Genomic DNA, 24485 nt, shown 5'->3' on the forward strand with positions numbered 1-24485 from the left:
TATGACTATTTGGACTTTAGGTAAACCTCAGTACCTAAAGGGGTACTTACTTGAAAATTTATCTATATTTTTCTCATAGATTTGCAATGATTATTTAATTGATGCTCTCTGATTATAAAGATGCTTAGTTTGCTGAAGTTTGGCAATTGTTGGAAGGGGATGATGAAACAATGCATTTGTCCCCTTCCAGGCCTATGTTTTTTTCTCTCGTTTTACTTACTCTCATTCCATACCAAATTAACAAATAAACAAACACACCGAATTTAATTAAATGGTTTGCTCGCACTAGATACCAGGTATTTTCTTTTTTAATCCCTCCTTAATATGCCATTATAATACTTCTGCACCTTTATTCTTGCAATAGAATTCAGGTGAAAATTTGGCGCCTTAAATAGCATGTTGTGGGAATTAGATATTAATAATAAATGTGAGTACCGAGTAAAAAAAATAAATATTCGGAAAAGATTGAATGATATTAATGACAATGTAAACTTTCAGTAGTGGAAGTTGTATGTATTGGTTTTTTTCGTTACATGTCTGAATAAATTAACAGAGAAAGTGAATTAAGGAAAGAAGTAAATAGAGCGGATATGGGATTTGGAAGAAAGAATCTAATGGAATGTGAAAATGATGTGAATAAGATGTCAAATGTAAATGAGGTTGTTACTGTAGAAGGAGTTAGTTTTGAGATACGGCCCAAATGGCAGGTGAGTTTTTTTTTCTTTTTTTCTCTTTAGGGAAAAGGATAAATGAGTTTAATACGAACATATGAATTGTTGTCACCTTAATGAATTAACTTTAACAACATTTATTTCAATATACAGAACACTGAAAATAACATTGACAAGTATAAACTAACTCCAGAGAAACAATTGGAAAAAAAACTCCAAAGAGTATCTGATAATTACAAAAAGGCATCTTTGGAGTACAGAGAGTATTTAAAATCTCTAAGAACAGACAGTATTTTATTTAGAAATTTATGTAGAAGTGTATCACCACTGAAAAGTAGTTGTAAAGATAAAACAAAAGATGATATTAAAAGAGCAAGGTCTCTGAGCAGAAAGGGTTCTATAAGATTTGATTTAGAAAACAAGAGAAATGAAAAAACAGGTGAAAAACAGGGGAATAATTTAATTTCAAGACAGTCACGCTCTGCTCCACCTATTAATAGAAACAAGGAGGACGTACAAGAGATTAATAGATATGATAAAGAATGTGATAATTTTGAGAAAAGAGGCCATAGGAAAATAGATGTCTACTTGACAAATCTAACTTTAAGTGCCTCTATAGAAAGATATACTAGAAGACTATATAATATATGTAAGATACTAGACTCTGATTTTGGTGAAGATGATCAAAATTATGGTGAAAATTATGATTATGATGAATTTGATTCTGATAGTAATGATGAAATAATAAATAATAAACGCACTGTAATAGGTAATTCTACTTCGCCTAATTCAGGAGCTAAAAGAAATATTAACAATGCAAATGGCAATATAAATGCAAAATTGAATGATTCAAAAATTCAACATGAGAATCAATCTCAAATTATGGAAGAGACATTAAATGAGACGGCTTCAAAGTGGTCAAGAAGGCTTAGAAATAACAATTTAAAAGAAGCTTATTCAAGCGACTTGGGACAGAAAAATAGGGAAAACTCTCTAACTGGAATATCAAAGGCTACTTATGCGAGAATGTCTCTTAAGCAAATAGTATCAAAATTAAATTTAGAAGATGAAGGAAATAACCAGTCTTTATTTGAAAGAGGAAGAAGTGAAATAAGAAAAAAATCTTCAACATGTCAAGAAACAGGGTATTATGATAGAAGAGTGAACAAAAACAAAGAAAATTCATTTGCAAATGTAATAGTTACATCCGAGAATGTATCTAAACAGCCGTTTATTTCACTGTTCAACATACAAAGTTGAATAAACCAAATATCCCAAGATTGATTTCAAATACATAGTGCATAATCGTTAATTATTAAACAAACAATGAAAAAGAGAAAAACTGAATATATATTCAAGTGAGTAAATAAAGTACTTAAAAATACATTTAATAGCTACAGATAATAGTGGAATATATAGAAGATTGTTTGGAATCCATATTAGGTAGATTTAAACTATAAACAAGGAGTTTAAAAATGCATAAAACCACCAGTGGACGAAACTGAAGCTAAAGTTAATGTTTTCATTAGTACAATTATTAGCAGAATATTTCAATTTAACGATATCTACGTAGTTGTATGAATTGTCTACGACGATATACTGCTCTCCTAGATGGTCTGAGACGAGCAGCCTTTCCTCCCCTAACCAATAAACCACGGGACTTCCTTCCAGCAGCAGTGAGACCTCTCTGTTGTCTTTGTTTGTGTACTGGATTGCAGATGTAGTTAATTCTAGCATCGTTGCGAATGGCGGAATGAGCTGGATCCACTAGAATCACCTCATAGAATTTGTATGTTGCGTCTTGACAAACATAATATGAATTTAAAACGCGAAGTCCACCGCAAATAGACTTTCCTACTCTCTCCTCAGCTACTGCTCTCAAATTTCTTGTACTCTTCATCTTACATACACCATGATTCTTTGGCTTACCATAAACAATACCCTTTGCCACGCGTTTTTTGCGATCGCCACGTCTAACCCTAACACGGTATATTACATATCCTTGTTTCGCCTTGTATCCAAGTCTTCTGGCCTTGTCCGGACGAGTTGGGTGAGTACATCTGACTACTGCCGGTAACTGACGGTACTCCCACGACCTAACTCTCATCAAAAAACGAAGGATATCTGACTGTTTGCGCTTATAAAGCTCCTCCAAGTACTTGTAGGCACCCATTTTCTAGCTAAAAAAATGATAATCGACCTCTTCCTCAAATATGTTTAAATATATAAGACGCCTAGCTCAGGTTTAACCTCGTTATTTTTTCACTTGGTTAAAAATAAAATTTAATTTATTAAGCCGCTTCATTTCAGTACTAGTTTGTTATAATCAACCTTTTACTTTGATTGGAGACAGACTAAGGTAAGCGGAAACAAGCTTTATATTATATGTAATTTTAAGTATAAACTATCCCGCCTGAGACAGTTCCAATAACTATAACAGGCGCCAATAGTGCCAAAGATCAAATGTCAGTACATGCAAAAACAGGATTCCATAAATGCAAAAGCTCAGGAAATTGATATTAGAAGAAGTGGATAGCTGAAATTCCCCTAGTATTTTAGACAAAAGAACACATTCTGTTATCAAAGACGATCACAAAAACTTATTTAAAAAGGTTAGGTAAAATAAACTGTATTTAATCTCCCTTGTTTTCTATCTGATTGACCATGTTTGGTGCTTCACTGCTTTCTTCATCCGGTATTTTATATATTCTAAGAACGTGTTTGACAGGAGTACGCAAAATAATGTACTGACCCTCTGGTTGTTCAGTTAGGAGATCAATAAGAGCTCTAAATATACCCCAAGAATTTTCTTCTTTGAGTCCCATTTGAGCACTAAGCTCCTTTGTTTTGTATGATTGGACACTGATTATTTGGTGATTATCTCTGTCATTCGGAGATCTTCTGACAATATAGCCTAGTTTTAGTATCTCGCAGCTAGAAAGAAGAGCCTGTGTTGCCCATTTTGCGAGTTGGCAAGCATTGTTCCTAATCTCAGTAGCAAGAAGGGCACCTTTCTGTGTTTCTAATTGCGTATTCCAAATTTTCACTGTTTTTGGATCATATTCATTAAGAGCTCTTGCGAAAATAAATCCGCTTTGCTCTGATTCGGGATTTGGTATTTGAGCATCAATTTCTGTTCTAACGGCAACTCTAACAGTTCTTTGAGCGAATTCGGTTGATGAGGCACCTGATCTAGGAGGAAGGGAGAATATCCTGTATCTGTAGCATTTAGATTCAACCGATCCCTGTATTTCCTCAGAGAATGGTATTGGATCAAATTGTTTAATTACAGAATCTCCGTCAAATAGCTGGATGTTTTGAGTGTAATTTTGATTGCATCTAAGGGCTTCTTGTCCAAGTATATGTGGTCTATTATTCTTATTTATATTATCAGGCAAAGGAGGTTCAGATGATGTCTCATTTACGGTTATTAAGTCAATAATAGAGCCGTCTTGTTTATCAAAAATAAGTTTCCCATCAATATTCGTAACAAGTATGTGCCATGAATACTTTGATTGTGCAGCAGCAACTAAACAAGATAATATTTGATCAGTAATTGCAACATCTACATTCTTTTCGGGTTGCAGCAACGCATCTCTAAGAATGTCGTCGTCAGATGTAGTTGCTTGTAGAAACTCAACATTTCCAAAATCCTTAAGTGGGGTTGGAAGTTTTGGAGATATACGGTCCATTGCTTTGTTATAGTTTCTGAGAGTTCCACACCAAGATATATCCTTGACCGAGGATTTACTTACATCCAAAAATTGTTTTGGAAGGGATGATAGTGGAATCTCTGCAACAGATATCCAGGATGAAAGTGGTTCTATTGACCATTCCGTAAGTGTCCTCATTCGTGATACAAATCTATGACGAGAGTATTGATATTGCTGAATACCACCAATTTGGCGTACTTTTGCATTCTTTTTCCCCTGTCTTCCCAACATTTCTGCTTTTTCTTGTTGTTGTTGCTTCTGGTGATAAGCCTGTGCTGTTTCCTTTTGAAATTTCTTCTGAATATACCTAACTTTTGATTTTGGTAAAGGACGTGAATCAACCAAGTGAAAATCTTGACCTTCTGAAGAAGCTAATTTAGCTTCTCTGCTCCTAGAATAACTTGTGTATGAAAAATCACATACAGACCCCAGTCTATCTATTTTTATTGATGGAGCAAATGGAAAGTCCTTTATTCCCGTAAGACAGCTGTCTCCTGCTTCATTTTCCAATGTTGGAGTCCAAGTATCCGGCGAATAATTTATTACAAACTTTAATTCCCTCAATTTTTTGGCTTCTGGCATATTTTATTCTCGCAACTTTTAATTCTAAATTACTGTAACAACTAATTTGTCTAATTGCCTTACAGTATTTCCCCCTTTTTTCTTTTTGCTTGTCTTTCCTCACTCTTTACCTTAGCTTCAATACTTTAAGAAAAGCCTTTTGTTTTTTGTTAACTTTCAGCTTCTTATATGAATATATATATTCCCCTTTTGTTCTTACTTTCTACTTGGAGTAGTACTTTGTTAGTTGCTCTTCTCTACAAACTTTTTACCGCCAAAACCTTGTAAATTTTTATTAATGGGAATAAATATGATAAAAATATAAAGCAGGGTAAGCAGGATTCGAGGCAATATATATAGTTATTAAATTGAAGGTAAAAGTAACTAATTTGATTAAAGTATATTTCAACATGGCTAAAACTTGAATAAATCAAATGTGCACTGCTACGGTTGAATAGAAATGCACAACTATGACATCTCATTTGAGTTCGACTCATAGCTCTCGTTGTATGAGGAGGAAATAACTTGAACCATACTTTTTTTATCTATCGCTCTTTCTATTATCTCTCTAGCCCTGGTTTTTATGTAAAATTCATCGTCACTGTCTTCCGATTCTAACGCAGAATCTTGACTAACTTCATATGCACCGTCCAAAATGCACTTTCCCTCATTAGGAAAATCATGTATGGGAACATCTACAATATCTCTTCTTTTAAGAACATTATCTTCAGGTATTTTTCCATTTACATCAAAAACCCCTAAGTGTACGTCCATAACCACTTTTCTGTCGGAATACTTGTTATCAATTATTGTTTCGTCTCCAACTTTGTTGCATATAGAAAGGAAGTCTTTTGCTTTTCTAATTATATTATCATTATAATCTACAGGTTTTACTTTCCACGGAGGGATTCCACTTCTTACTTCGTTACCTATGATTTCATCTTGTTCACCTTCGTCTTTATTAAGTCTTAGTATATTGTCTATTCTTTCATTTATAACTGAATCAGTTTCTAACCCAAAATCTAAAAATTCTCTCTTTTTATCCATTTCAGGCTATATTGTTATATATACACTGTGTTTAATACTATACTTTGAACTTTAATTCCGTTTGTTTGTCTATTTTTCCTAATTTTTCACCTTATGTGTAATCAAACTGTATTTTGTAAAGATAGTTCACAATTCAGTATTTCGCACCTATTGAAGACTTGCTATACCACTTCATGAGAAATAATACTACCGGTTTTTCACTGAAATATAATAACAATTAATCTTGTTTCCATTTACCTCGAGTGCCTTTTTTGCATCAAATTTAATATTATAATAAAGTGATTCAGGTTTTATCATTAAATAAGAAACAATCTTCTAACAAAATAAATATGCTCCTTTTTTATTGGATAAACAACAATCAATGCATAACTCTTCAAGTTGTGAGAAATTTATATTTCTAATCTAAATATTCTTACACCAACAGTTTGAATAATAGATTTACACCCAGCACCTCATTTTCTTCCGAATCCGATACCTACATACTAACTTGGCGCCAAGCAAAGTACTTTTGTCCACTTGCCAGTGGCTAATAAGCGATTCAATTTCTATTGAAAGAAGGAAGGTGAAGAATAGAAAGAAAAGAAGACAACCGTAGTAATGGTAATGATTGACGCATGAATACTATCAATATGGTAGGATTAGGGCAAAACGAACTACTTTGAAAGAAAAGGCACACATCTTCAGAGGGAATAATGTATTAGGTCTTTCTGTACTAAAATGAGAAAATTAAATTCAAGCCCGCTGTTTTGGCGGGGATATATGGTTTTACAGAAAACAATGGCCGCTAATGAACCAAAAATAAAAGTAGTTTGAATAAATAAGAAAATATACATTGAATTTAAAGAGGAACAAAAAATACACAAATATATATATATTATTTCTGAAAGTGCCTTTCAACAATATATAAACATTTTTTGCTATACAATAGAGTTTGGTATTTATATATATAAACTGGGTGAAAGATGTCTATGGTAGGAAAGAATGGGACGGGTTCTTCTGCTCTTATTCAGAAATTGATGGATGCAGAAGTAAATGCGGACGAAATTGTTCGTCGTGCCAAGGAAAACAGAGTAGCGAAGTTAAAAGAGGCCCAAATTTCTGCTGAAGAAGAATTAAAGGCTTTTAAGGAGAGGGAAGAGGCTCAGTTTGAGTCAGAATTCAATAACCTCTCAGTAGAGGACACAGTTGATCAGGCCTTGGAGAAATCCACAGAAGAAGCGATAGAAATGGTCAAAAATGATTTTAAGAATAATGGTAGTGTGGTGGCAGACTTAATTCTCAAAAAGATACTTTCTGTGGACCTTTCTCTCCCACAAACAGTTGTTCATCTAGCAAAACTGGGAAGATTAAAGCAATAGTGGAAACAACGAGAGGTACAGATATTTGAAAGGAAAGAAAACACTACTATGTGTTCCTAACACATGAGCGTGAAATATGCAAAATTTAATATATCAAATTTTCTCAATTATGTAGTCTTAAAACTTTTAAAAAGAGAAATGCAACAATAAAAGTAGTTATTATCAATTATTTGTTTATTAGTGTATTAATCTATTTTTTTTTTTGGTTGCCTCCTTTTTTACTCACTAAATCAAGAAGCCATTCAGAAAGCAACTCCTTTTGCTCATTTATGTTGTTTGTATTTTGAACACATGTTCTAATATAATCTACTATATTGGATGATATCTCATCGTCTATATGATAGTCAAATTCAAGTTTTTCCTCCTCTAAATCAGCTCTATTTTCGTTTTCCGTGCTATTTGCATGAAAATTAAGTCTGAAAGGGGAGTATTTTGGATTAAATGCTCTACAGGATTTTTCTATTGAGTCCTTAACACTTCTGTGGATTTTATACATTGCCTTTTTAGGGTCGTTTCTAATGCACTCTGACATCTCGTAATTGCCACCTGCTTTACTTTCTTGTATATTATAAGTAACTAGTTCCGGGAGATAGAATATATTCTTAATAAAGAACAACAATGCGAGTATATTACTTTGAATCTTAATCATCCATTCTTTTGGAATTAATAGTAAACCTGAAACATTATCTACTAATGGATGAGTTGGAGGATTCAAAAACTCAACCAAGTATTCATTACTCTCGGCATTCTCAATTGAATCTTCATCATTTACTTTGTTGTCGCCTTCATTATTTATTATTATTTGAAATCTGTAGAAGGATCCTTCATACAAACCTGAACGTACAAATATTCCACATTGCCATATATTTGAGTTTTCATATTCCGGTATTATGTACAATCCTTCCGGTGAAAACTCAAGCAAGCACGAATAATTAATCAAATTTTTGTAACTCAGAACTATTTGTTTTACGAGTTTGTCCTCGTTATTTTTATTTGAACGCTTTAATAACTGATCTGATTTTATTGAAAAGTATGTTAGTCTCGAGTTATCCACCTCGAGTGTAATTGGGTTCCAGAGACCTAGATTCATCTAATATAATGGTAAAAAATGAAGTTACAGTAATTGTGTTAACAAATGTAATTCTGTTTCTTTCTAAATCAAACACTTAATAACAACAATAAATCTTTATTTTCTCCTTTTATTTCCAGGAAATAAAGTGATATATTTATGTACTCTTCTTAATATGTATTACTTTACTTAATGTGATTCGTATTCTAAAATTCCTGTGATAAATGTATAGAGGTGTTAAAACCTCTTTTTTTATATTTCTAATGTTAATAATACTACTGCTATAATAACAACTGCTATTACTGCCACCACCAAAATCTAATTCTGACGATAGTAATAATGTTATAAAAAGTGTTGAATTTATTCCAATTTATTTATGCATTGGTTACAGAAAAAGTGATATATTTCCGTTGCCAGTGTTTTTTCTTACAATGAAAACAAAATCATTATGATTATTGAAAAAAATTACACACTGCGATTTTCACACTAATTTTTTGCCTGCATTTTTTTTTGCAATTGTTTAAATATAAATATTTAGGCGGTCATATGTGGCGGTAATTGTCTTTATATTTTCTCCTAATAAATACAAACTTGTGCATGTAGTAACTATTAAAAATGTTAGATAATGATGTAATTAAGCATTTGTTTGGTCTAAACAGTGTATCAACCACAATATTTTACCTAAACATTTAATACAGAATTATCAAAGGGCGACGTTTACAATGTTAATATGGATGATTGAGTGTTATTTAATTTTTTACGTTTGCATTATTAACTAATTGTATTTCGTTATTGTGTTCGATTTTGTTTATTTTTATTAATTAATAGACTTTTGCTCTAAGAGGAAAATACAAAGGAGAAACAATGTGTATTGTAGTCCCCCTTATCCAAATCAGCCAAGTGCGGAGTACCTAACATCTCCTTAGTGTTCATGAATAAATAGAAGCAGGAAGACGGTAAAAATGAGAGTCATCGAATTATTTGTGATTTTAATATAGTGATTGCGGAATACTACAATACTGACAAAAAGAGAAGTAAATACAAATTTATTAATGCATGTATATTAAATGTTATCTATTGAAAAAACTTGAGGGTAATTGTGGCTGAAACAGGTTGGTGATCACTAGATAAATATCTTGGATCACTTTTATATTCTGTTATAATTGCAGAGGCATTTTTGAATGGCTCCATTTGCTTTTTATGTACTTGAGAATCTTGTTTATTCCTTTCATCGGGCTTATAAATTAGAATTCTGTCACACCAGGATGGCGTTCTAGATTGGTCATAAGAGTACTCTCCGATAATAAATTTATAAGTTGGTAAAAATGATATATCCTCTTCATATAATACACTAAATGGATCTGTATTAGTTCTTTTCTCAGATATAAATTGATCATAACGAACAAGTTCCCCATATCTTTTATTTTGAAGCAGCTCAAATGTTTCCTGTTTTGGAATTTGAATTCTAAAGTTAAAATCTCCAGCTAATACCACAAAATCATGGTCCAATAAAGAGCTTCCGTATTTAAAGTATTCATCAATGTAATTTTGATTTTGTTGTTTAGATTCAGCAAATATCTGAGTTTGGAGTATCATTTTAAGTTGAGAAACTCTGTCTTCATGATTTTGTTCACCTGAAGAAAGATGAACATTTGTAAAGGCAATTGTGCCAAATCTATGTAAATTGACCCTAACTATAACAGCACCCTTGTTCCCAGTATTTCCCATGAGTCCTAATTTCAAAGAAGAAGACTCTACGGACTTAACAAAATGGTAAAGTGGTTTTCTTATAAACACTATACAAAATAATCCAACTAAACTTGTGCTGTGAAGTTTTACATAGTCATCACCCAATGTTTTAATTGCTTTTAATTCAAAAGAAGCCTCTCTATTTTTGTCGTTTTGATTGAACATAACTCTAACACCACTCAATTCAACAATTTCTTGCAGACAAAAACATACAATGCTCGTATTCTTGTAAAATTCAGATTTAACCCAATGGGATATAGGTGTTTGGGGGGTCTGTCCAGCCAAATTCCATGTTCCCACCCAAATTGTTAATTTCTCACAATTTTCACCAGCATTGTTTGTTAAATTGCCATTGCTTGAAGTATTAAAGTTAATCATGTTTTTAATTAATGAAACCTCTAAATTTGAGTTAACTGGATGTCTATACAAAAGACAGTCAATGTACTGTTGTCTAGATGAGTCCTCAAAGGCATTATGGTAAAGCCTTCTTAGGGATTTAAGTGCGTGATCAAAGTTCGTTGAAAATGAGACCTTTCTGTTCTTAATCACTCCACTAAATACGCTTCCTGCACCTGTGTAAAGCTCACTTATTACGTCACCATTTTCGGCCCAAAGCAAACTAAATGAATCCTTCAATGTAACAATCCCCATTCCATTAAGTAAGCATTTTTTAAACACATCTTTTATTTTTGAATTATATGATGATGGAAGTGGTTCAATATCAATCGTACTTCCCTCAATGCTAATTAGAGATGTGGGACGAATCGGAGCAGTATTTATGTTGTTGTTTATTGAAAAAAAATCAGGATTTTTACCTGTCTGATGATCGGATCTTCTTTTCGATACAAATGAATGTCTATCTCCTCTCTTAAATGTATTACGTTCGTTTTTAATTGAAATGTTATCTGTATTGTTACCACTTGAAACAAGTAATTTATTATTACTTGCGAATTTTTTTTGTAACTCGAGTAAATCACAAGTATCCGAAAAATAACCATTATTTGTATAAGAATCAAGTAATGAAAAATCATCATCATATAATTGGTTTTTTAAATGTTTGAGGTTTAAATCAAACCAACCAAGATGCGTAAGTTGACTATTAACTAAGGCATTCATAAAGTACTCATAATTTACTTGCTCATTCTTATTTTTAATGTGTTTATCCAATTCACATTCTACTGAGTTGGTTGATATTGAAATAACCAGATCTACGAACCAAGTCCAAGCTATATACCATTGCAATGCATTTGTTCTGTCCAAACAATCTAGACAATTTGTTCTAATTATACCTTTTTGCCTTTCCAAAATAACGAATAGATTATCATTGGGATTAACATTATCAACAAGAGCCTGTTGATTACTCTCAAATTCGTCCAAATTCAACAAATTGGCAAAAGTAACAGAGTCGCTACAGTCATCTTGTTTAAAACTATTACCACCTGATTCACCATTCGATTCACTGTTATTTTGATAAGTATTGCCTTGTTTAAAAACACCATGAAAATACCCTATTTTAGTTCCAATCTCTTTTGCTAATTGCGAAATAAATGTATTTAGAGCATTTTCAAATCCCAAATTCTTAGTTTGTTGGTGATAATCATAACATTTGTATATTATTGGGCATGCTCTGTTGCTGCAATTGCAATAGGCGTTGGTATGGGAATTAGTATTGTTTTTATCTATATAGCAATTACATCTTAAACCAGTTGGAGAATCTTCAAAGTAGTGAGTATTCTCAAGCTTATTCTTTAAATTTAAATTGTAGTGATTAATTTCTTTTTTCAGGCCCATACTTAGTGATTGTTCATGAGAAGAAGAACCTAGAAGATTTACATAAACTACCTGGCCATAAATATCGGAAAGTTTTTGATGATGTTTTTCAAATATATAATTAGAATAGTCATGGTCAAAACAAGTAATAGAGCATGAATTCACTCCAGTTTGTTCCCAAAATAACGGTATCGACCCTCTTATTTGTACAAAAGAAAACCAATGATCCGTGTTGTTTATGCATATTTGAAGTTCAGACTCAACAAAATTAGCAACATTTGCATCATCATCTATTCCTCTCGCATTAAAACGCGTACCACCTCTTTCCCACGATCTCCTAGAAAATAAAACAACGTCATAGCGTGTAAGCATATCTACATGATCTTCGTAACACATTTTACAAACAAATCTTTTTCTGTTTAATGTATCTTGTATTGAATTTTCAAATTCATCGATATCTGTAAATGAATTAATCATACTCATTCTTAAAGAGAGTATTTCACTGCCTATTTTAACGTATCCAGGACCTTCAGGAGAGGTAACGATTGCTTGGTTACAAAAATAACCTTGTACAAGTGGGGTAACCCACCTAGGATCTGCCCCTGATATAATTAAAGGAAAGGATATTCTTTCATTCCATATAAATCTGGAATCTCCCGTAAGTATGTATGCTTTTTTTCTTTCTTCAATATAAGACAATTTGTTATGGTGTTTTCCAACTCTTTCATAGTGATCATTCCAGGAATTTTCAAACTTTTTTTGCAATGTACGAGTAAGATCTAAATCAAAACTAAAGTAAAATCCTCCAGACGAAATCATTTTTGTGACACCATCAAGCAAAAGCCTTAAACTTTCTCTTCTTTCAGTAAGAAGCTCGTCTATTGAAGTATTTAAATTTGATTCAAAAAACTCTTCTTTTTTTTCTTCTTTTTCAATATATCCGTTATAATTTTTACTATTTATATCATTAATATTTGTTTTGCAAGTTCCACCTTTATTACTCTCAATGTTAATATTGATATTATTTGTGTCGCCAGTCAAGTTATGATTGGTTCCTGTTGCTGAAGATAAGGCTGTTGTCACTGAGCCAATTATTCCTGTTGATACATTAATTAAGGAATTGCTTAACCAATTCGAGCTTGAATCTCCTAAAAAAGATGAAAATGTCTCCTTTTTGCTTCTTATTGGTGACATTTTTTCAAGTGTTTTCGAAACTCTATTTAACCACTCCATTTTTTCCTTGTGTCTATTATTCTTTATATTACCAGATATGCCATTGTTATTTACACTACCTGAATAACCTGTTAAACTAAAATTAGTAATGTCATTTCTACTAACTTCGTATGTTGGATTGCTCCTCGGAAAATCGCTTCTTGAAATTGATGGGATATCTCTTCTTATTTTATTAATTAACTGATCCTCTTGATTATTAAACTGCTCTTCTAATGAGCAGGATAATAATGGAAGTGCCAATGTTTTAGTCACTCTATTAATAGTTTTGTAACTGCCATTTTGGTAAATTACAGAAGAGCATTCTTTATTAGAAGTCACTAATAAGAATGGTTCCTCAAATAAAGACAAAATACCAAAAATGGCAAATACATCTAAAACCGCAGTGGAATAACTTGAAAATTCTACTTGATTAGATTTAGCGTGTCCTTTTGAAGATGAGTTTGATTCGCTATATTTACCAGTATTTACTTTATTTGAATTAATTGATGAAAACATTGAATAGTTGCTTGTTTTTAAAGCATTTTTTACATCATTATTTTCCCATGGATTGACTACAAGTATTCCACTTTCGTCTTTTTCAAGTAAACTACCTACTATATTTTGGTCTTCTACAGAAACAGATTCTAAAAGTTCTGGAAGACCGTAAAGTGCTCTTAACTCATGAAGAAGTGGTAGGTCTTCCTCAGATGTTATTTCAAATATACAGTTTTCACTAAAATCTATCATTTGTCTTGTCTCGAAATTAATTTCATCCAATTCGAAACTTTCACACACCTTATAAAGAAACTCATTTTTGCTCCTCTTCTCCCTATATTCCAACATTCTTTTTGTGCTGTAAACATTATTTGTTTGAGATAAACTCCTTGGCCTTAGTATAACTAATCTAGGGAATGTCGTTTTTTTTTCTTCAAACAAAGACACTTTTGAGCCAGTATGATCATAGTCATACTCCTCTACAGATATCTCGAAAGCCCCAGTAAACGTATGAATCCTAAAATAAAACTCTTCTGAACAGTTACCATTATGTACACATTTCCACTGGTCCTTCGGACATCCCATTATAATTTATATACCTTCGCTTAAGTAAATTATAGAAAATATAACTACACAAGTGAAAGAAGATCAAACCCTCAAAAAAAGGGACAAACTCAGACCTTGAATATTGCGGATCTACTCACACCTCTGCAATATTCAATGTTCCTGTTGTTCTATATTCTAATTTATATTTTTTTAATTCATTATTATAATATATCTTCCTACACATATTTCTTGCTTGTTAAATCCGTTGAGGCGCATTCGGTACCGCGCGCGCCAATTATTAGTAAATGACACGGCTTGCTTTAATTGTATACAGTAATAAAAGACTAATATAAACAAAAGAATGTATGTAGTCAAGATCTACAACTCTTAATGATTATTAAAAAAAGAATAAAGTGTGATAGCACATGAGTTTGTGTCTACCTTTCTTTCTGTTCACGCTAGCGACTGGGATTGTGCCTACTACTGCATCTCCTGCTACAGAGGGCCTTTTCTATTTAGCTCCTCACATTACTTGCATTAAATAGAAATTTAATTGGTATCATTAAAATAGTGTAGTATTGAAACATGTTTGTATGAAAATGCGGTTTTTGTTATGAAAAACTAGTTAAAAAGTAGTGATATAGAAGGCAGAAGAAACAGTGAAAGATAAAAATTTCTTATATTCAAATGGGAATAAACAATTTGAATTAGTGGAACAAGCTGTTCTCAGATTTTGTAAGCGTATCACTTCTAACGCGGTTGTTATTTGCACTTGGGTGATAATGCATCTGGTTATCGCTCCCAATCACAGGGTGGTCTAGAGAAGAAGGATCTCCATTTTGATTCATTTGAACTCTCCCACCACCAATTTGTTGCTGTATATGAGACATGGAGTTATTGCCATCTATGATTTGAGGCCCAATCTGGTTAGATGTTTGATATTTATTATAATTTTGGTGACTATTCACTGAAATGTGGTTGAGCATTTGAGGACTTGTACTTTGAATTCCTTGCTGGCTATAGTGTTGTTGATAGTTTTGTTGTAAATAAGAATTTTGAGTTGGATGAGAAGTTGGACGAGAGTTTAAATGGGTGTTAGGATGAGTTTGATTTGTGTGGGAATGATAAGAGTGCTGTTGCATTTGCATTTGTTGCGTTCCTATATGAATTGCACCAATGTCACCACTGTCAACCTGTTGTTGATTAGAAATATGTGTAGGATGGGAACTGGAAGGATGACGACTATGATAATGGATAGACTGATCAGAATTCACCATTTGATATTGCTGCATATCACCTATAATATCAGGTCTTATATTTTTGTTCACATTATGCATCTTATGATTATTAGTTCTTCCACCTTGTGGCGACTTTCCATTATTGTTATAATCACTATTAATATCAACATTCACACAATCACTTCCACCGCTGTTGCTATATGTCTCTGCTTTATGTGTAATTCCTCCTCCTCCTCCCCCTCCCATTCCTACCCCCATAATTCCATGGTCAATAATATGTGTGGTATTGTGATTATGTAGATTATCTTTTGGATCACTTAAATGAGATGGAGAATTTGTTTTATTGTGGATAGAAGGATGTCGATATTGCTGCTGTGAAGGTGGTGGTGACTGTTCGGATACGGAGTGAGGAAAAAGACTCGCAACCTCATTAGGCCTCAAAGAGTAGTAATTTTCGCGTATATTCTGAATTTCAAGCGTGATTTGAGCGATTTCTGCCCTTAAAGCCGCCATCTCATTTTGAATAGAAGCATGAGCTGCCGATAATGTTTTTTCAAAGATAGTTTTATCCACTTTTTGAAAGTATGGTTGAAGTCTGTGTTCAGCAAGTGGTTGAATTGGACCATTAATTAATTTCTCGTAAAACTTCTCTGTTGGTTCAAAAAAAATAAACTCATCACAAGTTTCTGAAACAACACATTCACTTGGTGTATTGTCAGTCGGAAACTTAACATTTCTAACATCAGTAGTTCCAGGAGGATAAAGTCTTAAAAAGTGTTTGATCTCAACAGGTTTTTCTGTTGAATCCACAAAATATACTTTAGCAATAATATCAAACTCACCCCAACCACATTCAGTCACCTCGAACGGGCATTTTTCAATAACTCTATTTGGATTCAAAAAACTAGGATGTAATGAAAATACCACTTTTTTAATGTAATATGATATATCCTCATTATCTGGTGATCTTAAAAAACATGTCCAAGAGTGAGTTGCGTTGTCACCTCTTTTTTTTTGTTCTGCTATAGATAACATAAAAGCATAAGTACCTAGTATTATTGGTTTTCTAATAGTCACATTTTTTCTTCTTCTATTTTCAATATTTGACATTGTCGTTGAATTTCCTGTGTTCACCTTAATTTTCGAAGCCGAGTCCATTTTTGTTAACAAAAAGATAGTCAATCTGCTTCTGGTCTTCTGTTCTTACTTATTTACCTATTCTTTTCACACTTTCCCTATTCTCCTTTAAAAAAATCCCTGTTTGTAAACCTCTCAACCCAAAAGAAGAAATTTCAAATTATCACATCTACCTCGTGAATAAGCAAACGAGTAATCGCAACCTCAACACAAAAGGCAACTACTTCTCATAGTAATATAAGTGGTAATACTCTTTATTTCACACTCCCTTCTGAAATACCTTCAAAGCGAAATAGATTGTTACTGTTATTGCTATTATTATTATTACTGATAGAACCTAATTTAATTCTCAAACCTATTTATTAAAAATATATTAGAGCACTTGCGCCAATCTCGGTTTGGCGGGAATACCACTCGGTACATTTTTAAAGTCAAACTAGGGTCAAATATAATGTGAAATAGTAAAAATTCTCACAGCTGATTATATCAAAAAATGTAGTAAAGTACGAAACTACATATGATAAACTGGTTATAATTGTGATTAAAACACATGAATAGCAATTTTACACTCAAGATAACATAAATATCACAAATAATATTTATTTATAATTACCCCTGTGGGGAAACAAGTTAAACAAAAATAAATATATAAAGACCAAGTCATACAAATAGAAAGAGTTAAACTGTTTGAAAAAGTAAATACGAAATTATTTTAACATAGTTTGAGATAACCTTAACTTTTTTTCACTCGCCACTCATTTTATTTGTTTGTATTAAAATGAAAATCAACCAATAATTTTAAATCAGATTCATTATTAGGCGGTAAACTGGTCATTTTAAAAAAATGGCAATATCATTATTATTGTAACTAATATTATTAATACAGAAACCTACGATTATATTAGATGACTAAAAGTAAAAAGTTTTTAGCAGATATTTAAAGTATCATAGATTAATAATTTTTCAGAGGAAAAATTGAATTATATGATTTGAATTCATTTAAATTTTTAAAATAGCAGTATAATAATAATTATTAAAGCAATTGTTATTGGGATAATATGTGCCTGAGACAACATTTACGTTGCAGTTCACTAAAGGTAACAATATTTGGGGCAGGAAGCTTTGGATCGGCAATTAGTTGTGTAGTGGGTTACAATACTGAGAGAACCTTTATTTTTAATAATGAGGTGAAACTTTGGCTATATGATGAGAAACTTGAATCCGGTGAATCATTAGCAGAGGTAATAAATAGAGACCACGTAAATGTAAAGTATTTACCAGACTATAAACTACCAAACAACATAAGAGCTGTTACAGATTTAAAAGAAGCTTGCGAAGACTGCAACTTAATGATTTTTGTAATTCCAAGCCAATACATCCGTTCTGTTGCATCCCAAATAAAGAAACTTAACGTAAATTTTTCGAAAGAAGTTAGAGCTGTGTCTTTGACAAAGGGTTTCTTAGTTGAGAATGGCCATCCATATTTAATAAGTAGTATTATTCAAGAAGAATTAGGTGTTGAATGTTGTGTACTTTCTGGAGCTAATGTTGCTTCTGGACTAGCAGCAAGAGAATTTGGGGAGGCGACATTAGCTTGTTCGGATTATGATGACGCATATATTTGGCAATATTTATTTGATACTCCATGGTTTAAAATAGACTGCGTTCCGGATGTAATATGTACTGAGTTATTTGGTGGTTTAAAAAACATTATCGCACTTTTAGTAGGAATGATCCAGGGTTTGGGTTGTGGTACAAATACCGTATCTGCAGTAATGAGGTTAGGTGTACTGGAAATGATACTATATGGCAGCATTTTTTTTAATGTTAGAAGCTCGATAATGACTAGGGTATTCTTTGAATCATGTGGAATTGCAGACTTAGTTACAACTTGTTTAGGAGGCAGAAATGTAAGAGGTGGAAAGGCATTTACTCTTTCTAATGGACAAAAATCATGGTCTGAGATCGAAACTGAAGTGACTGGCGGACAGCATTTAGCAGGTTTAGTTACACTTAAGGAAATAAATGAGACTTTGGAGGTTCTTTTAATTGAAAAATCCATTGATGTTGACAAGCATTTTCCATTAATTAGAAATTGCTATAGAATTGCATATTCCGGAACCCCACCAAGAACTCTAATTGAAATATTGAGTAAAAATGAACTCAGAGAACTTAGATTCGTTCCATCTGGACTTCTTGCTTTAATTGATGACGCTCCAAATACTGGGGAGGTTCTCCAAAGATCATCTTCAACTCAGGTAGGAGCGCTGGTCCTTTCAAAAACACACAGCTCACTGAACTACTAGAACAAAAATGAGAAATTACACTCGAAGTTCAATCAAGATAAAGAAGGGACATGGATCACACATTCACATTTGCATGTTGATTGTTAAATTGATGAATAATAGGCACAGTACAAAATTGCTTCTGTCGCCTAAATACCACCGTTCTTCAGTCTAGTATTTAAAACTTATACATTCATCCTATTCTAGTTCTATTTTATATCACTTTCCCTTATTGTGTCAATTTTTGACTTTTTTAAAATTACATTGACTATTTTCAACTCATTACCTTAACTAATGTCTATAAATAAGCATTCTCTAATGTGACCGCGTCTCCGCCTCGTCTCGTGCATTATAAAATAAGGTAATAAGATAGTAGTCATATAGAATGATATTTTCAATAAGCGTATATGAAATTAAAGGTGACATTGCAATGAGATAAATGTAGATGGATAAGTCTACGAGTACAAGATTCAAATTAATTAAAAGAGAATAACCAAATTACGCATAGCATAATTAATAAAGGTAAACGGGAGAGAAGTATAAAGTTAATGGTATAAATAAATATATGAATTAAATGTTATAAATAGTAACTGTAATAAAACATAAAATAGTGGTCTGTATACGTATAGATAAAAACTTAAATTGATTCTTGAAAAATAGATATCGATTAAAAACAACTAAATATAACAAAGGATTATTTTCTTTTTTTGTTGTGATTGTTGATTATCACTTCTGTGAATACGAGATTAGTGATTTGAAACTTAGTGAACTCAGGTGTAATTGAGATTTTTGATATTTGAACAAAGTCAAATAAAAGATGTTTTGCGGATTAATAGTCAAGCCAGGTCAAAAGGTTAAGTTAGACTCAACAGAAGGTGAAATATTGCACTTGAGTCAGGCATGTTTATCTGAACCAAAAGATAACGCAAGAGTATACTTACAAGCACTTGAAAGTGGAAAAGCAATAACAATATGTTCTCTTCAAAAAGGGACGGTAGAACATGCTAATCTTGACTTATTTTTATCTACATCAGCAGGAATTGAACTTTCTGTTATAGGTAAGAACGAGGTCCATGTTTCTGGTTTTTATGAACCTGAAATGGATGAGGATGATTTTGATGACGAGGATGCGTTAATGGGATTATCTGAAGAAGAGGACGATGACGAAGTCGAGAATGAAAATGCATGTGGTGAGGTTGTTAGCACTAAGAGACCATCTTTAGCCGAGTCGAAAAAAAACTTAAAGAGAAAATTGCCCACTAAGTCTGATGATTCAACAGATGAAGAAGTTGAAGATGAAGAAATTGATAGTGATGAAGCAGATGAGCTTGATTTAGACGAGCTGGTTCAAGGAAATGATGATGATGATGATGATGATGATGATGATGATGATGATGATGATGACGATGACGATGAGGATGGCAACGGTGAGGATGATGACGAAGATGATGATGAAGACGATGAAGAGGATGACGACGATGACGATGAATTGAATAAACAACAGAAAAAGGCTCCTGCAATGAAAAATAAAAACAAACAATCAACTCAAACAGTCATACAAAAGTCAAAGGCATCAATATCCGCTCAACCACCAAGCAAAAAAAGCCGTACAGAGTCCAAAACACAAAGCAAACCGGACCAAATATATGAGGAATCAATCATTGATTTCTTGAAGAAAAACGGAAGAACCAACATGGCATTAATTGGAAACAAGATTAAAAGACCAGAAGGTGTGTCAAAGAAGTTGGGATCATTTATTGCAGAGAGAACAGACTTATTTAAGGTTGAAAATAACATGATATCTCTTGTAAAGTGAACAAAACTTAAAAAAATTATGAATTTTAGCTTATCAAAGTCTTTTTAGAATAGCTAGGTTAATTCAACTAATTAGTTCGTTAACTCCAAGTACGTATTTCTTTTTTATTTACGTGAATTTTTAATCTCAGTTCTGTATGTAGTTTACAATAACTATAAGATGCACATTAAATGAAGGTTCAATTAACGAACAAATACCGATTTTTCCTCCAAGTGGACCACTTTAAAGCACAATTTGTTGCGAGGTTTTATATTAAAATAAAGTGAGTTCTCTCTTCCATTAAATTAAATATAAGCAATATTTAAATTATATATCGAAATTTTAATATCATTTACTCTTGTGTTCTTCAGGATTAGAAGATAATACAATTAGAATTCATCAATTATATTAATTATTTATATTATATTTACATGTGGATGCATGCAAACATGCACTTTATAATAGACATTATATACATATATATACTAACAAATGTTACATGATATGTTTTTATATTTACAAAGGAAGCCTCCTTTGATCATAAATCCACTCTGAGAGTTGTTTTATACCTGGAATGTCCAGAATGAAGCTTAAGGGTGAAAGTTTTATATAAGAAACAATGTTTGGTAAGAAACTATTAAAAAGATAAAATAAACCAAACATTTGTATAATAAACCCAATTATTGTACTTTTTACTATAATAACGAAAAGTCCACCAAAATAAAAAAGTGTTCCTCTAAGTTTATCAGGTTTCAAGAAAAATCTTGTTACTTTACTCAAACCTAGAAGAAGAGTCAAACCTGCAACAAATGTTAAGTTTCCGATGGTTAATAGTGCTTTATCAAAGAAAAACAAAACTCCAAGTATCATTAAAACCATTCCCAGTCCACAACATCCAAGCCCCAGTTTTCTATTATCGTCAATCATTTTTTCCTCAACTCGTTTTAATAATGTTTTATTTAGTATTACAGCAGTATTTCTCTATTTTAAGTAAATATTTTTGATATTACAGTATCTTCAGAGACGTCTTTGGTAAATAGTTCTACTAGTTTATTGGGTGTCTATTCGCCTTTTTTCCCTTCAAAAAGAAAATAATTTGTTTATTGAAATACGACCTTATGATAACAGGCTTGTTTCCTTATTTATTGTCTATTTCTTGTGTAGTTTAGTAATAATACCTTATTTTGTACAATACTCATTACAGTACATTTAACTTCAACTTTTGATACGCCTCGATTCAATAAGACAACAACAATATTACAACAAAGTCGCGTTAATTGATGTGGGAAATCTTACTTATTTTGCTTTTATAGAAAATAAATAACAAAAAATAGTAATGCCTTCCAAAAGAAGATGTTTCTCTATTATCAACCGTATGTATGTAAATATAAATTATTTATACTGTTCACACACTAACTATATTTTCACGCTTTACTTTATACTAAATTACATCAATACTTCTCTCTATTTTCCTTCACTTTTTTTATTGCTTCCCCTATTTTCCTTTCTCTATGTGGCCCTCTTCCTATTTCTTTTATTTTCTCTTGATATATTTCAAGTACAGTGCCAATACTAAAGCAATTAAAGGCGCTGATATTTACCGCCATATTGTTATCAATAAATTGAAGTATGAATAAAGAATAAGTTATAGGTGAAGAGGTGTAATATTTTTTAGATATAATTGGCATTCATTTCTAAATGACCAACCACATCATATATTAAGGAAGCAAGAAAGTCTTTTTATTGGAATATTCCTCTCTTTTAAATATGTTTTCTTCTTTACTTTAAATTAATTTTTTTTGAGAGTCGTTAAATATCATATTCAATCATTTGCAATACGGGTATTGAGTGAAATAATTAAGGGATCAAAAACATTAAAATATTATTCACCTTATCTCTCATCAACCATTTATTTAATTATGACATTTATGTTGTAATTTAGTCTTGATTCTCTACTGTCATTGCCAATAATTGGAGACAAAATGGATATTTGCCCTGACTCTTCAAGTATTTGTGATGATAATGATTTAAAAAGTCACGACTCACTGGCTTTTATAGACGATGTTTCTGACGAAGAAAGGAGGATGGTTGATGAACTGATAAAAGATGAGATACTAAATACAATTTCTAGAAACGAGAATGATGGTATAAATAGATACTGTGAAGATTTAGTAAATGGAAACATTTTTAAAGAAAAAGGGGATTTGTCTACTAATAAAGGACAACATTCTTTACTTGGTAATGAACCTTATATATTCGATAGTCCAAAAGATGATGCATTGAATTCTTTAAAGGATATTGGAAAAGAAATACAATACAATAATGTTTACATGTCAAATTTACAGCTATTAAAGGAAAATGGAGAGATATTGTGGGATAAAGAAAAAGAGAGACTAGTTTCATATAAAAAGATACTAGATAACAAAAAAAAAAACTTGGAAAAGGAACTGAAGAAGAAAAAAATGGAAAGAAAGGAAAGACAAATTTCGTTCTATGTTGATCACTTATCACCCTTATTGGAAGATATCGACAGACTTAGAAGAAGCAACATCAAGTTATTTAGAGCTATTTCACTCGGAAATAAATCGTTTTCAGAATTAATACAAAGGGTTAATAGCAATATACCTTAAAGTCGTAAAGAGAGCAAAGTTTTAAGGGAGAAATGAATTAAGAATTATCCTAGAAAAAAGGACACTAAAAATATATAGATAGTTTTAAAGCTAGCATTGTCTATTTTTTTATTTGTCGTTAGTAATTCTAACTATTTTTCTTCATTGCAACTACCAATATATTAATGAAAAGTTTACTTTTTAGTGGCACCACCAACCTTGGCCTTTTCTGTGCCTCTAACCTTCTTTCTTCTGTTTTTCGCTTCCTTTCTACCTTTGCGACCTGTTGCTGTTACTTTTTCAGCAATACCCATTCTAACTTGACGGTATCTTTGCTCAAACTTCTTCAATGCACTAATATTATTATAAATAACGCAAAATCCAGATGATCTCCCACCACCAAATGCTGTTTTAAACCCAAATAATACAATACAGTTTGGATCTTGCACCTTGTACAACTTTGCCAACTTTGCTTTCAAGTCTGTTTTGCTTACACCACCTAAAGATGGATGTATAACATCAACTACAAATTGTTTCCTAGCGAGTAATGAGTTATTTAAAAATTGGCGTACTCTAACTGTAAAATTGCTCATGATTATAAATACCAACTATCTCTAACAAAACGAACTGAGACTTGGAGTAAATATTTCTCTTCTCTCCTTCCAAATAGTATATGCTTTTATATTAATTACACACCTATAATTCCGTAAATATATATATTGGACTATATATTTTCCGCCTAAACTTTTTTTATCTTCATGTACAATAATATTAACTGGAATTATGCCTTTATGGCACTTAATAGTCAATATTGTTGTTATTTATTTATTTACTAATATTAAAAACATAACATTTGGTTCTTTTTATTATATATATAATAGTAAGTTAATTACACGTCTTATTTGTCCTAATTATATTACGTCTCAATATAATAGTATATTTATTTTCAAACTAATACTATTTTTCATTCTGTCTCGATACTTTTTATATTTACCGCCAAGAATAATTAGCGGTAAACTTCAATATATAGATTAAGTATATGTAATCTTATGACAATAAAAAGGTAGATGGTTTTTTATCTTTTTTTTCATTACTAAAAATAAGAGAAAGAGGATATATTCCGTTCTATAGTTTGCTATAAGGGTTCAATGTGTTGAAGAAGAGAGTGGAGGTCCTCTTCTATACATACTTAGCAGGGCATGTAGAGTTTGTTGGCAAGCAGGTGAGGAG

The 24485-nt window shown here is 31.9% G+C and overlaps 13 protein-coding genes across 13 annotated transcripts; 5 read left to right on the forward strand and 8 right to left on the reverse strand.

Annotated features, from left to right (window-relative positions):
• Nucleotides 1-590: 590 nt before the first annotated feature.
• Nucleotides 591-1931, forward strand: FG379_003256 (uncharacterized protein; the record flags this gene model as incomplete). The annotated part of the gene is made up of 2 exons (XM_067328914.1): nt 591-707; nt 825-1931. 2 exons carry the CDS (start codon nt 591-593, stop codon nt 1929-1931), a joined length of 1224 nt encoding a protein of 407 aa, XP_067185054.1.
• Nucleotides 1932-2226: 295 nt separating this feature from the next.
• On the reverse strand, nt 2227-2844 carry FG379_003257 (60S ribosomal L15; the record flags this gene model as incomplete). Its single annotated transcript, XM_067328915.1, has 1 exon — nt 2227-2844. The coding sequence occupies one exon, from the start codon at nt 2842-2844 to the stop codon at nt 2227-2229; it is 618 nt and encodes a 205-aa protein (XP_067185055.1).
• A 460-nt stretch (nt 2845-3304) lies between these two features.
• FG379_003258 (translation initiation factor eIF subunit 7) lies at nt 3305-4966 on the reverse strand (the record flags this gene model as incomplete). The annotated part of the gene is made up of 1 exon (XM_067328916.1): nt 3305-4966. One exon carries the CDS (start codon nt 4964-4966, stop codon nt 3305-3307), a length of 1662 nt encoding a protein of 553 aa, XP_067185056.1.
• Nucleotides 4967-5413: 447 nt separating this feature from the next.
• Nucleotides 5414-5992, reverse strand: FG379_003259 (uncharacterized protein; the record flags this gene model as incomplete). The annotated part of the gene is made up of 1 exon (XM_067328917.1): nt 5414-5992. The coding sequence occupies one exon, from the start codon at nt 5990-5992 to the stop codon at nt 5414-5416; it is 579 nt and encodes a 192-aa protein (XP_067185057.1).
• Nucleotides 5993-6954: 962 nt separating this feature from the next.
• On the forward strand, nt 6955-7350 carry FG379_003260 (uncharacterized protein; the record flags this gene model as incomplete). The annotated part of the gene is made up of 1 exon (XM_067328918.1): nt 6955-7350. The coding sequence occupies one exon, from the start codon at nt 6955-6957 to the stop codon at nt 7348-7350; it is 396 nt and encodes a 131-aa protein (XP_067185058.1).
• Nucleotides 7351-7540: 190 nt separating this feature from the next.
• Nucleotides 7541-8440, reverse strand: FG379_003261 (uncharacterized protein; the record flags this gene model as incomplete). The annotated part of the gene is made up of 1 exon (XM_067328919.1): nt 7541-8440. One exon carries the CDS (start codon nt 8438-8440, stop codon nt 7541-7543), a length of 900 nt encoding a protein of 299 aa, XP_067185059.1.
• Nucleotides 8441-9493: 1053 nt separating this feature from the next.
• On the reverse strand, nt 9494-14230 carry FG379_003262 (phosphatidylinositol phosphate phosphatase; the record flags this gene model as incomplete). Its single annotated transcript, XM_067328920.1, has 1 exon — nt 9494-14230. The coding sequence occupies one exon, from the start codon at nt 14228-14230 to the stop codon at nt 9494-9496; it is 4737 nt and encodes a 1578-aa protein (XP_067185060.1).
• A 668-nt stretch (nt 14231-14898) lies between these two features.
• Nucleotides 14899-16587, reverse strand: FG379_003263 (transcription factor TFIIF; the record flags this gene model as incomplete). The annotated part of the gene is made up of 1 exon (XM_067328921.1): nt 14899-16587. One exon carries the CDS (start codon nt 16585-16587, stop codon nt 14899-14901), a length of 1689 nt encoding a protein of 562 aa, XP_067185061.1.
• Nucleotides 16588-17624: 1037 nt separating this feature from the next.
• FG379_003264 (glycerol-phosphate dehydrogenase) lies at nt 17625-18872 on the forward strand (the record flags this gene model as incomplete). Its single annotated transcript, XM_067328922.1, has 1 exon — nt 17625-18872. One exon carries the CDS (start codon nt 17625-17627, stop codon nt 18870-18872), a length of 1248 nt encoding a protein of 415 aa, XP_067185062.1.
• Nucleotides 18873-19668: 796 nt separating this feature from the next.
• FG379_003266 (uncharacterized protein) lies at nt 19669-20667 on the forward strand (the record flags this gene model as incomplete). The annotated part of the gene is made up of 1 exon (XM_067328924.1): nt 19669-20667. One exon carries the CDS (start codon nt 19669-19671, stop codon nt 20665-20667), a length of 999 nt encoding a protein of 332 aa, XP_067185064.1.
• Nucleotides 20668-21162: 495 nt separating this feature from the next.
• On the reverse strand, nt 21163-21573 carry FG379_003267 (uncharacterized protein; the record flags this gene model as incomplete). The annotated part of the gene is made up of 1 exon (XM_067328925.1): nt 21163-21573. The coding sequence occupies one exon, from the start codon at nt 21571-21573 to the stop codon at nt 21163-21165; it is 411 nt and encodes a 136-aa protein (XP_067185065.1).
• Nucleotides 21574-22628: 1055 nt separating this feature from the next.
• On the forward strand, nt 22629-23276 carry FG379_003268 (uncharacterized protein; the record flags this gene model as incomplete). The annotated part of the gene is made up of 1 exon (XM_067328926.1): nt 22629-23276. One exon carries the CDS (start codon nt 22629-22631, stop codon nt 23274-23276), a length of 648 nt encoding a protein of 215 aa, XP_067185066.1.
• A 173-nt stretch (nt 23277-23449) lies between these two features.
• Nucleotides 23450-23848, reverse strand: FG379_003269 (40S ribosomal subunit S24; the record flags this gene model as incomplete). The annotated part of the gene is made up of 1 exon (XM_067328927.1): nt 23450-23848. One exon carries the CDS (start codon nt 23846-23848, stop codon nt 23450-23452), a length of 399 nt encoding a protein of 132 aa, XP_067185067.1.
• Between the last annotated feature and the right edge of the window lie 637 nt (nt 23849-24485).

Source organism: Cryptosporidium bovis (genome assembly GCF_009768925.1).
Source record: "Cryptosporidium bovis isolate 45015 chromosome Unknown contig_6, whole genome shotgun sequence".
Classification (NCBI taxonomy): Eukaryota; Apicomplexa; class Conoidasida; order Eucoccidiorida; family Cryptosporidiidae; genus Cryptosporidium; species Cryptosporidium bovis.